The sequence below is a fragment of the Eublepharis macularius genome, chromosome 10 (assembly GCF_028583425.1).
Source record: "Eublepharis macularius isolate TG4126 chromosome 10, MPM_Emac_v1.0, whole genome shotgun sequence".
Classification (NCBI taxonomy): Eukaryota; Metazoa; Chordata; class Lepidosauria; order Squamata; family Eublepharidae; genus Eublepharis; species Eublepharis macularius.
The window spans coordinates 2313521-2328434 of NC_072799.1; the positions used below are offsets into that span (position 1 = coordinate 2313521).

A 14914-nucleotide genomic window follows, 5' to 3' on the forward strand; every position below is an offset into this window, starting at 1 on the left:
ACTGCTTCACCACGGATGGTCTCCATTGCTCTTATTATTGTTAATGAGAACATTGGGTGCAGCCATGTTGGGAATACTGGCTTGCTTGCATCTGATGAAGAGAGCTGTGGCTCTCGAAAGCTTATGTTGCAATAAAATTGGTTAGTCTTAAAGGTGCTACTGGACTTTTTACTAGTTTGCTTCTACAGACGAACACGGCTAACTCCTCTGGATCTGTGGCTTGCATGGAACACACAGAGTCTTCGGGCATTCCTCTGTCCCCTTCCAGCCGCCCACCCCACCCCAGATCATTTCTGGGCTTGTAGGACTTGCATACAGGAGAAGCTGTGTGTGTCAGGGTGCCAGTGTGTAGATGGGCATGGAAATGAGATTGTTTCTTCTCTCAGCAGAGCTGCACTTGTGGAAGAAGAAGGAACAGGTTCATCCCCTGTGCTCTCCTCTCTGGTCTCTGACCCGTGTTGCTGTTCCTTCATGTGCATGCCATGACACCAGGGATGAGATTTCCTTATGCTGGAAGGGGCAACAGGAAAGGAGAAGAATGTGAAAAAAATGCCACTTCCTGTGCACAGATGGTTGAATACAGGCCCTTGCTTGAAGTTTTGGATACTCAAAACTTTTAAAAGATAGAATCAAAAAGCAGCTGAAAGCACAGAAAAGGGGCAACCCAGGTCATCTAGGGAGCTCCTTATCATTGAAAAAAGGTTAGCACATTTTGGGGCGCTTTCTTTAGAAAAGAGCTTGGCGGAGGTGCTAATAGAGGCTTGGGGGTGGAGAGTGTGTGATGGTATCATCCTCTAAAGTGTCTGCCATTCCCGTTGGTTCTGTGTTTCCTCCGTAGTTATTTCCATTTTGCTTTCTGCCGTTGTGCTGCCTTTCCTGAACAAGCGTGCTGATGCTGGTGCCCGACTGATCCTTTCCGTACGAGGCATTATTCTTCGGGGGGAGCATGTGCATGTTGACTAGGGAAGGGTGTGCGTGCGTTGACGCTATCAAAACATTGCTCAATTCAAGAAGTTCCAAACGGTTTTGAGTTGGCAGTATCTGCATTGTGAGTGGCAGAAGTAAATCTTGTGGTTCAAAATACTTCCATGGTTCGATCTAAGTTGTGTTTGAACCACTGCTGCTCCTCTCTCTCATTTAGAACCAACCCCCCAACCCCCCCCCCCCCTCCCAAGAATATAATCCAAGTAATACTTTTTACCAGGACCAACCAAATTGACACAAAACTTTATGCAACTACCTAAGACCATCAGAACTCATAATTGGGCTGGATATTACAACATTGTAAAAAAAAATAGAAGGGTAGAAAGCAGATTTTTCAGGCCAGAAGACCTGATATTGCATACATTCTCTGTGAGATGCAAGCAGGCCATCAGCTTAATTTTATTGTCCAGGTGGTGTCTCGTTACAGCATGTTGTCTAGGAAGCTGTATTCAATCCATGTCATCCATTCTTTGTCCCTTCACCAAAATACCGAAGCCACTGCAAGTCCATCTGCTTAGATAACAGAATTAGCTGTGCGCTCTGGTTCATATTTATTTAGGGGGTGAATCCATCTGTTAATTTTACTCAAAAGTAAGTGTGCCCAAGAATACAACCTTTGTTGTGTTGGAAAGTAGGCATTTTAAACAGCTGTAATCTCATCTAGAAAATGTGGGTTGAAGCTCTGAAGTTGATGACTGCAGCCTTCTTACAAGTTTGTCGAGCGCAAGCTTGTTTAACTTTGGGGCTTACAGATTTTTGTTGAGTAGAATCAATAATAAACATAATTGGATATGCATTTGAAACCAGTTCTTGGAATAGTAAGTAAATTGGTTTTGAACCATGTGTGCGTGTCTAACCATGTATGTAGATCTAGAGGAGTTAGCTGTGTTAGTCTGTAGCTGCAAAATAATAAAGAGTCCAGTAGCACCTTTAAGACTAACCAACTTTATTGTGGTATAAGCTTTCGAGAACCACAGTTCTCTTCGTCAGATGCATCTGATGAAGACAGCTGTGGTTCTTGAAAGCTTATGCTACAATAAAGTTGGTTAGTCTTAAAGGTGCTACTGGACTCTTAATCATGTATGAGAGCTCTCTTTCTGTGGGCATCTGCTCCTTGCTTTGTTCTACTTCTCTTGGGGTTTTTGACTCTAGTTGGTACTCAAGCTGATTAAACTTCTCTCAGTGAGCGGATTAATATCTGCATCTGAGATTGAAATAGGATCTAATTGTGTGACAGTCTAAATATCTCTAAAGCATGATTGATTTGGCCATCTGGTGAGGCTGTGAGCCTTAGCTCAGCTGACGGGCAAGCAGCTTTTTGGGATGTTGGCACAGCCTGCTTGAGAACGGGTGCCATGTTGGGTTGAACTGCTTCTTACAGACTGGAAGAAGGTGATAAAATTTGGAAGTTGTGTTAGGTATGGTATGTTGCGGAGGCCTAGGATGGCTAGGTAGAGTGGGTAAGTTGGTTGCATGACATCTGCTGGCCAAGTGTGTTTTGGCTAGCCACAACTAATTTGAATATTAAAAGCTTAAAATCTTGGCTTGTTCTGAATTGTAATGAATAATCCTATTTTACGTACAGGAGAAGTTGACTTGCTACAGCTAGCACAGCATTGAATGTGTGAAGCTACCTTCGTCTCCCAGGTTAGACTATGGTTTCAGAATAAACAGTATTGCCTCTTGAGCAGATCAGCTCTCCAGGTTTGCAGAGAAGAACCTTTTCTGGCACCTGCTATCTAGATTCTAGGACTGCACTGGGGCCTTCTCTGTGCAGAACATCTGGCCTGCCACTTAGACATGGATGCTTCCTCCAGTGAGCAGTGGTTGGAGCCTTGCTCACCAGGGTTCAAGTTTAATGCCATCACTGACCTGTCCTTCACTGTTCCTCATGGATTTCTTGTCACATACATTTTAAATCAAGTTTCTAGATCTTAGTGTGGAATCTCGTTTGAGAATCAGACAACCTTGCAGAATGCATTATAAGCTCTTTGTAAATAACTTTTCTGTTCCCAGGGCATCCAACCATATCTTCTAAGCCTAGAAATAAAAACTTTGCTGCTTGCTTGAGGCATGTAAAATTGCCTCTAGATGATGTGGCATTTTGCTCTGAGCCACTCTGCTGTCCAGGCCTTGTTCCTTATCTCATCCCAGCCAGGTATTGTTGCCCATGGCTGGTTGGCTAGACTCCCCCTTTTGGAGGTCACCACAGAAGCAAGGGGCTTACGGTCTGTAGCCTGCTCAATAGCGAATGTATCGGAGAAGGATCCGCCCTTGCAAGCCTGTGCTCTTGCATTTGGTCTACTGCTTTGTCTGGCGACTCTGAATACTACAGAAGCTGATGCTCCTAACTTAGCATTGGAGTCAATGTGCATAAATTAAGTACCCTTTCAACCTTTATGTGCTAAGGACAGTTGCCACAAGTATTGATTTGCCAACCTTATGGGCTGACTCAAGAACTGGCGCATTCCTGGTATGTGGCATGAACAGTCTAGCTTAAAGTTGTGCCAACATACAATTTTGTTGTTGGCTACTGGTGAGTGCCTACCTTTAAAGCTAGGGACCCTTGTGCCCAAATTACACATCAAATGGAGCTAGCTATTGAATAACAATACTTGCTTGTGCTTGCTTTGCATAAATTGGTTTAACTAGTCTTGGGGGAGTAAGCAAAGCACAGTGAAGGCTGAGCCCCTTCCCTGCCCTTGGAAATACAGCTGGCAGTCTTTCTGCTGGCGGCTGTGGATTGCGGCATGAAGCTGGCCTTGGCTGCCTGTTGCATTTCTGCAAGAAACTGCCGTGTTCTTACTGTGGAAACTCGAGAATGTCGGGCTGTGAAGTTCTCTGTCTGGGCCTCCCGTAACCTGCCTTCAGCTGGACTCGCGTTGCTCCAGTCATAAAAAAAAAAAAATTGATGAAAGCTGGCTTGTAAACATCCCCCCTGCCTGGTCACTTGTGGCAAATAAGAATCTACTCCAGATGAACAAGTTTTGTAGAAGTTATAGAATCCTAGGGTTGGAAGGTACCTTCAGGGTCATGTAGTCCAACCCCTTGCACAATGCAGGAAATTCACAACTACCTCCCCCCCCACACACACACACATACCCAGTGACCCCTGCTTCATGCCCAGAAGATGGAAAAACACCTCCAGGATCCCTGGCCAGACTGGCCTGGGGAAAATTGCTTCCTGACCCCAAAGCGGCAATTGACATTACCCTTAGCGTGTAAGACAGGGCCACGAGAACTAAGCACCGATGTAGCCCTTCCTGCCCTCTTTCTCATGATCTGCCCAGGTTCACAGAATCAGCATTGCTGTCAGATGACTGTCTAGCCTCTGCTTAAAAATCTCCAAAGAAGGAGAGCCCACCACCTCCCGAGGAAGCCTGTCCCACTGAGAGACCACTGTAACTCTCCAGGAAGTTCTTCCTAATGTTTCGCTAAAACCTCTTCCGCTTTAATTTCAACTTGTTGGTTCTGGTCCAACCTTCTGGGGCAACGGAAAGCAACACCACACCATCCTCTATATGACAGGCCTTCAAGTACTTGAAGATGGTTATATCACCTCTCAGTCGTCTCCTCTCCAGGCTAAACATAACAAACTTATTTGGTGGTGGTGCCACCCCAGGCCACCTGTGGATGTTGTTTCTGATAAATATATTTGTAAACTAGTAGCCTCATTGGGATTATTTGGAAGGCTGGGCAGGGGGTCATTCAGCCGCAGGTGGGGGGGGGGGGTTTCAGATGTCCATTTCCGGATGGATGTTGATCCAGGCTGTGGTTCTGGCAGAGAGGTTTCCAGGCAGGGAATGTAGAGGGTGAGGCAAAGGAGGAGGCCACCTGTGACTGGGTTCCAGCTGCAGCTCCTATAAATAGTTTGGAGAACTGCTGGGTTTGTTGACTGGCTGACCACTTACAGAAGGCACCATCCTGGCCCTTCCAAAGGGCAGCTCCATTTCATTCCCCTACAGGGCTTGCTCCTGCCCACCGCATCTCATTCTGTTGACGTGGGCATTCCAGAGTGCATGGAAATGTCACGAGGCATGTGGCGGCTCCTATAATTCAGAGCAACAAACCTTTCTCTCATTGTGTTTGGCAGGAGGGGGCACAAGGCTAAAGACAGCTTGTCAGAACTCACCTGGTTGCCCATGGTGAGTTCAGTACTTTTCTCTACGCGGGACTGCCCTTGAGCCTGACCCGGAGATTACAGCTGGTACAAAATGCAGTGGCGCGTGTTATTACGAGAACGCCAAGTAGAGCGCATATAACACCGACACTGCGCGAGCTGCATTGGTTGCCAGTGGAGTACCGGATCAGATTCAAAGTTCTGGTATTGACCTATAAAGCCCTATGCGGACTGGGGCCAGCGTATCTGTGGGACTGTCTCTCCCCATATATTCCCTGGAGGATTCTCCGATCGAGAGAGAAGCAGCTATTCGCGGTCCCAAGGAGGGGCTCGCCTGGTCACGACGAGATCCAGGGCTTACTGGGTCCTGGCTCCTACCTGGTGGAACGCTCCGTCTACTGAGACCAGGGCCCGGGCGGGATTCATTGTCTTTCTGCTGGGCCTGCAAGACAGAGTTGTTCCGCCAGGCTCATGGCTAAGGTTGGGCCTCCACCGGGGGGTGGGGGGGGGGAAGGAAATTTCACCACCACCACCCCGTGAAAAACTGCCCACCACAGTATGCATGCAAAATATTACAAGTCTTTCTGACGCTGCCGCCGCACAATACAAAATGTTTTAAGATGTTTTAAATTGTTTTAAACGTTGTTAGCCGCCCTGAGCCCGCTTGTGGGGAGGGCGGGATATAAATATGAAATAGTAATAATAATCAGTCAGAGCTGCTGTGGTGAAGGAGAGGATCTGAGTTCGAATCCTCACTCTGCTACAAAACTCATGGGGGAAGTTCGGGCCAGTTGTGCCCTGAGCCTAATCTGCTTAAAAGGGAGGGCATGATAAAACAAAGGAGGGGAAGAACCACATCTCCTTTCCCCCCTTTCTCTGCATCTAGGAGGCAGGGCAGAGTGCCCAACGCGATGGGTTGGTCAACAAATGGAGACACGGTGCTGTGTCAGGATAGCATGTCAAAGTTCTCCCTGAGCAGGCACCCCTGCGAGTTGGACTGATGGCAAGGCTGTGCTAGCGAACATGTCTGGGGGCCAAAGGGGAGGAGCAGAAAGTGGTCTTTAGGGCCCTCTGCAAATAGCGTGCAAAAGCCTTGTGTACGTTAAGGGACCTTAAAATATCTTCCCCGCCTACCGGTCCAGGCTTTGTGGGCTGTGTGCAGCGGATGGTTGGGCAACCTGCCTTTGGAACTTGGGTGCGGCTTTATTTCTCGCCCTCATGCTGTAAATTGAACAGCCTGGAAAGGCTGGCCTTGGCTTTTTCTTTAGTTGGGGCTCGGCTTGTGCTAAGAGCAGCTGCCTTTTTCTCTTCCACCAGCTCTGGCTCAGCTGATCTTCTGCGGTTGCCTGGGCCCCCCTAAAGGCACTTCTGCAAGCCGTGGGCAAAGTCCATGCCTTTGTGCTCCTGGAAGTGTCCTGAGCACACGAACGCGCACGCGGAGGGTTCGGAAGTATTGGGTGGCCGGTTTTATAACTGACCCCTCTGAGATGTGTCTGCGTGCCCAACCCAGGAGCCAGCCCCGAATGAGGGCCAGCTTGTTATTTACTGACTTTGGTGGTTCTGGAAACTTCTGTAGGTCGTATGGGGGAGGGGGAAACTAGCACAGAAATGCCCTAATAAGTAAATAAAAAATTGTGCTGAAATTTTGCTCCAGGGACTCGGGTTAGTTACTAAGAGGAGCTGGATGTTCTGCCCTTTATAGATCAAGACAATCGCAACCATTTACTATTGCTTGCTTTTGCTGGTCACGGGGTACAGCAATCCCGTTTCCCAACCTCTAGGAATCTTCCTTGGTTTTCCAGGATTGTGCATGTTCAACCCGGTCTCTACAGCTGTAGTGGCTAATGTTTTGTTTGTAAAATACAAGAGGTTCTCAGAAGTGTGAATTCTGCATATAGAATCGTAGAGTTGGAAGGGGCCCTCCAGAGTCGTCTAGTCCAACCTCCTGCGTAATGCAGGAAGTCCAGATCTCCCTCTCTCCGCCCCCCCCCCCAGCAACCCCAGCAACCCCTGCTCCATGCCCTGAAGGTGGCAAAGAACCCTCCAGGATCCCTGGCAAAACTGGCATGGGGGAAATTGCTCCCTGACCCTCACGAGAACTGAGCACTGATGCAGCCCTTCCTGCCCTCCCTCTCATGATCTGCCCAGGTTCACAGCATCAGCATTGCTAGCAGACGGCCATCCAGCCTCTGCTTGAAAACCTCCAAAGAAGGAGAGCCCGCCACCTCCTGAGAAAGCCTGTTCCACTGTGTAAAATCATGGAGTCCCGGCATCCCTGACAAAGGGGATCTGCTCTCTTGTCATTGGGATCTACAGAGAGGCCTCCTCCTGATCAGGGCTTTGATCGAAGCCTGTCTGAGTGGCAAAGGAGGGTTTCATTTTCCCCATGATAACAAGCTTGTGAAATGGAAGGCAGAGGGGACAGTACGTGCTTCAAGCTAAGGATCTTTTGTGCGCAGCTGTGGAAAACGGAAGTCTCATGTGAGCCATGAGTCCTTGGGGAGATCTTTATTCAGTCCATGAGGATGGATTCAAACTTCACACATCCTTGGCAGAGGTTTGGCTGGCCATCCTCCTCTACTTATTGGCAGTGAGATTGGAAGCATTCAGAAGAGGTTATGATGCACCCACTAAGCTCCCCCCTGGTTCCCCTCAGAGCAACCTCAGAAGGTCTGCCAGAGTGGGCTTGCTGAGCAGTGGCCCTAGATGGCTGGTAGTCTTGATCTTCAAGGGAGCTGTAGGCTGGATCTTGGAGAGAACTTTGATACAGCAGGCTTTGTTCTAGGAGCAGGCTCTGAAAGTCATAAAAATCATCTTTGGACATCACAGTTCCAAAATCCCAACTTTCATGGTTCCTGAAAACCAAGAGTGCTAAGTCTACCCAGCTGGAAAGCCACCCAGGGCTAGGCTGCAGCAGATCCTTGGCCAGTCTGGAGGCGAGCGCTCGTTTGTTGCCTTTCAGAGTTCAAAAAATCCTCCAAAGCGAAAATGAAAGGAAAAAAGCAACACAGTATCTTAAGGATGAAAGGCGGGAGGTCACCCTACTGGATCCAGCGTGGTGCAGGGGGTAGAATGTTGGACTACGGTCTGGGAGAACCGGGTTCAAATCCTTACTCTGCCAGGGCAATTTGCTGTATTGCCTTGGCGCAGCCATCTAGTCTGGGCCTAACCCTTCTCACAGGGTGGCTGTGAGGATAAAGCAGAGGAGAGGAGAACAGTGTACGTGGCTGTGGGTCCCCCGTGGGGGGGGGGGAAGGTGGGATATAAAATGAGTGATCTGGATATATCCTTACACTTTCCCTCTACCCAGTTCTTTCGGACTTCACTGCAGCAGACCAGGCTTATTGGTATGGAGATCTGTTAAGATTTTGCTAATGGATCCAGCGCCGCCTTTTCCTAAAGAGAGTGCTCCAAGCCCTGCTGGCTTTCAACACAGTCACCTGAGTGGGTTGGATCCCTGCTTGAGTCCAGGACCGGTGATCCTGCTGGAGACCAGAGTCGGTAAGCTGGGATTTGGACTGACTTGACCAGCTGTGACATCAGTCATCTTTTGCCTAATCCTCCCTCTAAGCAACCTCCCTGGATCTCACCCCCAGTATCTCGCTGCTTAGTTTTTTCTTTTTTTAAAAAAATCTTAATGTTTGGACTCTTTAACTGGCAGGCAAGTATTGAACTGGTGAACAGAGAAATATTTCTCTGAGGGTTTCCTCTGGAGACCATAATCCTTTGGCCGGAACTGGGAACCGCAGAGAAACCAACCAAGGAAGCCTCTATGTGCCCATAGACACGAGTGGGCCAGGTGACGCTCCCAACCTGTGGCTGCATGGACCTGCTCTTTCCTGCTTCCATCCCATAAGATATGGGTCTGACACAGTCGCTTCTCCTGAAATGAACTTGGCATGGTGCATGATTGATCCAACTCAGCTATCAATCTCCAGGCCTGTACTGGATAGTACCTGTTGAGCTGGCTGCTGGGTTTCTTATTTCTGTAATCAAGAACTGGGTTAGAGGAAGCATTTCACTTACCTCCAGAGCAAGTGTTCCAAGCCAGGAAGTGGTGGGGATCAAGAGGTGCCTGAAATGTGCTGAATCCGCACCGCAAAACTGGAGGGGGGAGGAGAGGTGTGGCTTGGCCCTCCCCAGAGCAGCCATGGTTCCATCTGTTCATTCCCCTGGGCTAGAAGCCACCCAGCCCCTGCTCTGAGTCAGGCTAGCTATTTATCTCATTGGCAGTGGTGTTTTTCCTGTGGCTTCTTCAGATGACCTGGTTCTTTTTCTCCTCTCAGTTGCCTTTCAGCAGGGGACTCTCCTCGCCTTGGGACAGATTTATGGCCCATACAGCAGGTGCTGCTGCCAGCTTGCAGTTTTTGGTGCAAAGCACCTGGCACGTGATGAGGAAAGCCTTTGGCTGGTTAAGAAGTGGCTGCAAAGCCGGCAGCAGGGGAGCCTTGTGGAGAGTGAGAGGTTGGGTGGATTTGGGGGGGGGGGCGGTGTTGACTGTGTGCCTCAGGGTTAGCCCCAAAGTACCTGGCCAGAAGCCCACTGGCCCTTAAAGAGACAGGTACTGGGGCCCAGGTTTGCTGTGAAGCCTCGCCCTCGGTTCATAGTAGCTGGTGTTTATTGCATCAAAATGTGTGCAGAGTACCACTAATGTGTCCCAGAGATTATTTCCGATGTTCAGAGTGGATTTGGGAGGCAGATCAGTCTTCTAACAACCGAGCTTCTGTGTGCAAAGCCATCTGTGTGCTCTACCATTGATTTTTCAGCAGAAGTCGCTTCGAAGCAGGGTTCTTCCTCGTGCTGAAGCCGGGGGAGACCCCCTGACCTCCTTTGCTCTTCCTGGAATTTACTAGCCTACCTAAGCAGTGGATCTCAGCCTGTCTCCTCTCAGGAAGCCTCTTGGCTTGTCCCCTGAGCACCCCTTGCCTTTACTGTGCGATCCCTGCATGTTGTCAAGGATTTGGGGCTGTGTTCTCGGGAGCACGTCTTTCACATGGGTCTCTGCATTGCCCTGTCTGAACAGAGAGGGAGCCTCCGCCCACTTTCCAGTAGCTGTGTGTTGCAAGGCCAGTTGCAGCAGACAAACAACCTTTTAGATCACCTCATTGAGAAACTCTGAAGAAACTTCCAGGAAGCCTTGGAGTTTGAAAACAACTGCTCTGAACAGTTGCCTGGAGTGGTGGGTCAGCTGGTGGTGGGTTCTTGGAGCACGCAGCAAGGTAGAGCAGTCTGGGTGATAGTATACCCGAAGGGCTAGCAGGACTTCCTGCAGAAGAGTGACATCTGTCTAGGAAAACGTGTGTGAGAAGTGGCCCCAGTATGTTCATGAGGACAAACACATGCAGTCCAGCCGACCATTGGCATGGTTTTCCATTGAGAGCACGGTTTTTGAGGGGATTTAGCATGCAGCCTTAAACATCCCCAGAAACTTGCTTGCTTGCTTGTTTGAAACTGCTAGAGAAAGAAGCTTTCATGCTTCTAATTGTGAGTTGCCCCAGCAAGGCCTACTTCACTGTAAGGTCAGCGTGGAGGTTGGTGTGGCCTCTTCTTTGCCTTGGGGGAGTTTATTCTGGCAGAAGAGCGGCAACTTCCTTGCCAGCACTTGGAGCTTACTAGTGCGGTTGCCTCAAATCTTGTGGTTTGGCTGCATAACCTGCTCATTCACTCAGCCCAGCAAGAGAAATAAGCTGCTTGTGAGAGAGAAGCTCCTTGCGCAGCAGGCAACTGTGGCCCTCCTCCTTTGTCTCCTGCTTGCCTCTTATTCATATAGATGGCAGCCATACCTTTACGGGCTGTGTGGTGAAGCTGTTGCCTTCATGCCGTACTTGTGGGCTTCCTCTAAGTGGTTGAATGGCTGCTGTGGGGTACAGAGTGTTGGAAGAGATGGGCGTGCTTCGATCTTGTAACCAGCTAATTTATCTGTATCCAATTATAGCTTCTGAATTGTCCAGTATGCAAAATTTATTTTGTAAAACTGGATAGCATCAAAGAGCTTCAAATAAGGCTTAGTAAAAAGAATCTCTTTTGAGAACCTGCTTCTCAGTATCTTTCTCCTGTTTCCCATCACAGGGAAGAGTTTAAATTAGAGTTTAAATCTTTATTCTTTAAACTCTAATCTTTTTAGTTAAGCAGGATATTAAAATATAAGCACCGATTCAACTAGTGATAAACATATGCATGCAAAAAATTAAATCTCTTAACATTTCTTGAACCTAACTAAATATAAATAATTTAAAAATCAAATCATATTTAATCTAATATGAAATGCATTGGAATTTCCATAGACACATACATTTCTCACTGAAAATCTGCATGAGATTTCCTTCATCAAAACCCTCATTTTAAAAAAATCTTGGTGACATCCATTTATACTTAATGACATTTGCTATCTATAGAGACATCTCTAAGATGTGTTATGTATGACAATAATGTAAAATGTGCTTGGCCTTGAATTTAGTCAAGTATTCCAATTTTTAATCATGTGATGTTTTACTAAAGCTAATTTATGTTATCGTTGCACACTTGCATAGATAAGTTTCTTAAAGAGCTTTGGTGCTAGATTAACAGATTTTTTCTGGCAATTAAAAATCATTTATGTAGTCTTTTTCAACTACTTGTACTTGGTTGTCAAAGAGAAAAAGACACCAATATTTCCCTCCAACTTGCTAATAAACTGCATTCAAGGCTATACAAAGTTTACTAACATACGCGTGTATAACAAGTATTCATGATAAAAATCAAGTATCTGTAACAACCTGATCCAACCAGGCTGTTCTCTAATGTGCAATAGAGCCCAGTGTAGAACAATTACTAGAACTTGTACAGATGTCTTGTGAGATGGTGTGTGTGTGTAAGGGGTGTGTGTGTCAAAGGAGAGTATGCATTGCGTAATTTGGCTGAAATAACAGTGGCTTTGGAGATAAATTTTTTGGGTGAAACTAGTCACAGCTCTGTAGTCTCTGATATAGTTTTAATGTTTCAGGAAGAGTCTTTTACACCTGGTCCCTGTGCACAAGATTCAAAGGCTGCTGTGGGGGGAGTTGGACCTCCTCTTTTAGACTGCAAGTCCAGCCCCCCTCTCTCTTCCAGGTGTGTATTTGTGAATAGGTCACCTAGAAGGGAGGCATTTTTATGGATTTCACTTTAAGGCTTCTAGAGCCTGCTGACAATGGAGAAGTATTGTTTCTCTCATTGTGTGGATTTTTACAACAGCCCCTGTCGGGTAGGCAGCTGTGTTCCCATTTTACAGATGAGTGACTGAGGGTTGACTTTTTCCCAAGCGTCCGTAGCTGAGGTGGCTACTTGCCCTTGGGTCTCCTGCGTCCCACGCACTGGGTGGGAGCTGCAGCTTATCCCGCTGTTGCAAAGTGTCCAGGATTCATCTGTAGCTCAAGTTCTAGCTGATGCGTGTCTGTAAAAAACCTGCACTTTGTGCATGAATAACGTGCTCCCTCCAGCTTCCCGGTGTTTTCATTCTGCTGCAGTTTTCTCTGCCATGTGTGTTTTTCACTTTCAAACTCTCTAGCTCTAGTGCTTCACATACACTGTCTGTTGGGAGTGCGGTCTTCCTTGGGGCTGCTTAGCCTGAATAAATATTAATAAAAGGCATTGTTTAATTTGGAGCGCAGCAGCTGGATTTTCCAGCATGGAAACTAGGCTTCAGCAGATGTGGGCATGCATAATAATTTGCATGATACGTCCCGTGTAGGCAGGATTCAGGCTTTCAGCTGGAATTGGCTTCCTGCTGCTGTGTAGCTGTTGGCCTGCCTGAGAAGGCAGGAATGTTGTGGGGACGAGGCTAGGCTTATCCAGTGTGTGTGTGCGTGCGTGCGCGCGTGCGGATCTGGCGATAGATTTTTGTATTTCTGTACCACTTTGTAGAGTTCCTGACAGTAATTAAATTTCTTGCTCAACGTTCCTGTGAGGTAGGCTGCCTGATTACTGTAGTCATACTGAGACAGTGTAGTGTAGTGGTCTCAGATTAGGATTTGGGGGACCCAGGGTCGAATCCCTGCTGTGCCATGGAAGCTTGCCAGGTGACCTTGGGCCAGTTACACACTCTCATCCTAACCTACCTCACAGGGTTGTCAGAATAAAATGGAGGAGAGGAGAATGAGCAAAGCCCCTTTGGATCCCCATTGGGGCGATAAAAATGAAGGAAACAAACAGTGCCGGCAGGCAACAGAAGTGAGGAATGGGGGGACCCTTGTAGCAGCAGCTGGAAGGCGTACGTCTCTCCAAGGCAGTCGGACAGTGTCTGGACTGTACCACTTCAGGCTTGAAATGGGGATCCTATAGTTAAATGTTCCTCGATAGAAAAGAAAATTCTTCCCCATATGTGAGCCCTTACACACTGCTCCCCCCCCCCCCCAGAATCCCTCTTCACAGGTTCACGGATTCCGGCTGCTAAGGCAGCCCCCCCGATTGCCACCCGTCTTGTCTCTCTTTACCAGGTAGAGAGCCCTGACCCTTCCCCATCCGGGGCGTCCCCTCTCTCCTCTTTTCCAGAGATGTCACTAGACAGAGCGGCCCTGTTTCCTTTCTTTGCCATCGCTTGCTCAGCTAGCGCAGGGCTTTTGGAGTCTGGCAGCCCAGTACTTGTTTCCTTTATACGCTGCTGCCATGTCGTTAGTTCAGTTCCTTGGCCGTAATCAGAAAAGTTGAGGGTGTGTGTGTGCACACATTTCCCCCCTGACACTAGACATCCAGTCAACAGGGTTTAAACAGGAATTAAACTTTATTTGCAACTTCAGCAACATTTGAACGACTCAAACACAGAGATATATTATTCCTAATAATTGAACTTCTGATCCCAGACCACTGCATCACTCATCGATTCCAAAATCATCTCTAACTCACGTTGCTTCCTTTGCAAGCTCGGAACGCTTCTCCTGAGACGGTCCCCGCTCTGTCCCCTCTAACTGCTGCTCTCAGCTGTTTTCAGCTGCCTTCCTTGCCCCGTCTGCTCCCGTTGGCCTTCTCTGGGAGAGGCGGAGCTGGAACTGTCTGTCATGCCATAGAAATCTAGCGTATCAGGGAGAAGGCCAGACCAGCACTCTTCCCCTGACATACTAGGAATCTCATGTGGAGTAGCTGATCCTCCTTCTGCAGTCTGAAGCAGTTCAGCCCAGATACTGGATGACCACCTTGGGAAGATCTGGACCGGAGCCTTCATGGCTGAGCAAGAGGTTCCAGTGGCTTTTCAGCAGGCCGCCATTCAGGCTCTTTCTCAGTGGTTTTGCTTGGCCATCAGAAGTAGATCAGGATCCTTGGGAAGTGTGCCCGGAGAGCCCCCTCCCATCACTCTCTGCTGCTGAATGAAGTGCTTCGACTCATAGGAAGTGGGGGGGGGGGCGCGGCTTTGATAAATATTGGATAATTGGGGGGGTGTAGAAGAGAAGGGTCTGGAAATGAGTCGGTCTCCCTCCCAGTCCACCCAGATCCAAAATTTAAGGGAAGCCCTGAACTGCACCACAGAGCACCTGGCATTTTCCCTGTGCACAAGAAGGGTGTTCACCAGAGTGTGAAATGGGCACGGAGGCCCCTTGGTCCCGGTGAGTGGTCCTGGTCCCTTGCCCCAACTCCCTTTCTGGTTAGATGGCCATGGAGCAAGATAAAACCTTCCTCCACCTTCTGCTTGTTACCCTTCTCAGCCACACCTCCTCGCTTGGCCTTTACTTCCTTTCCGGCAGTTTGCTCATGAGTAGGCAGGCTGTTCGCAAGGCTCAGAAGTCAGGCCCATTGACTTCACTCGGAGGCTTACTGTCATGTGACCACGCTCAGGATCGTCGCCTTCCTTTGCTTCTTACT

The 14914-nt window shown here is 48.2% G+C and overlaps 1 protein-coding gene across 2 annotated transcripts in view; it reads left to right on the forward strand.

The window, feature by feature from the left end:
* Positions 1–14914, forward strand: part of PAIP2B (poly(A) binding protein interacting protein 2B) — a 45461-nt gene that overhangs the window by 11410 nt on the left and 19137 nt on the right. The window contains exon 2 of one of the 2 annotated variants that reach the window (XM_054989940.1): positions 8415–8605. The exons of the other annotated variant lie outside the window; for it this stretch is intronic. Within the exon in view, the coding sequence (XP_054845915.1) occupies positions 8479–8605 (127 nt within the window). The 5' untranslated portion in view covers positions 8415–8478. The remainder of the gene's footprint in view (positions 1–8414; positions 8606–14914) is intronic. 2 annotated transcript variants of the gene reach the window in all.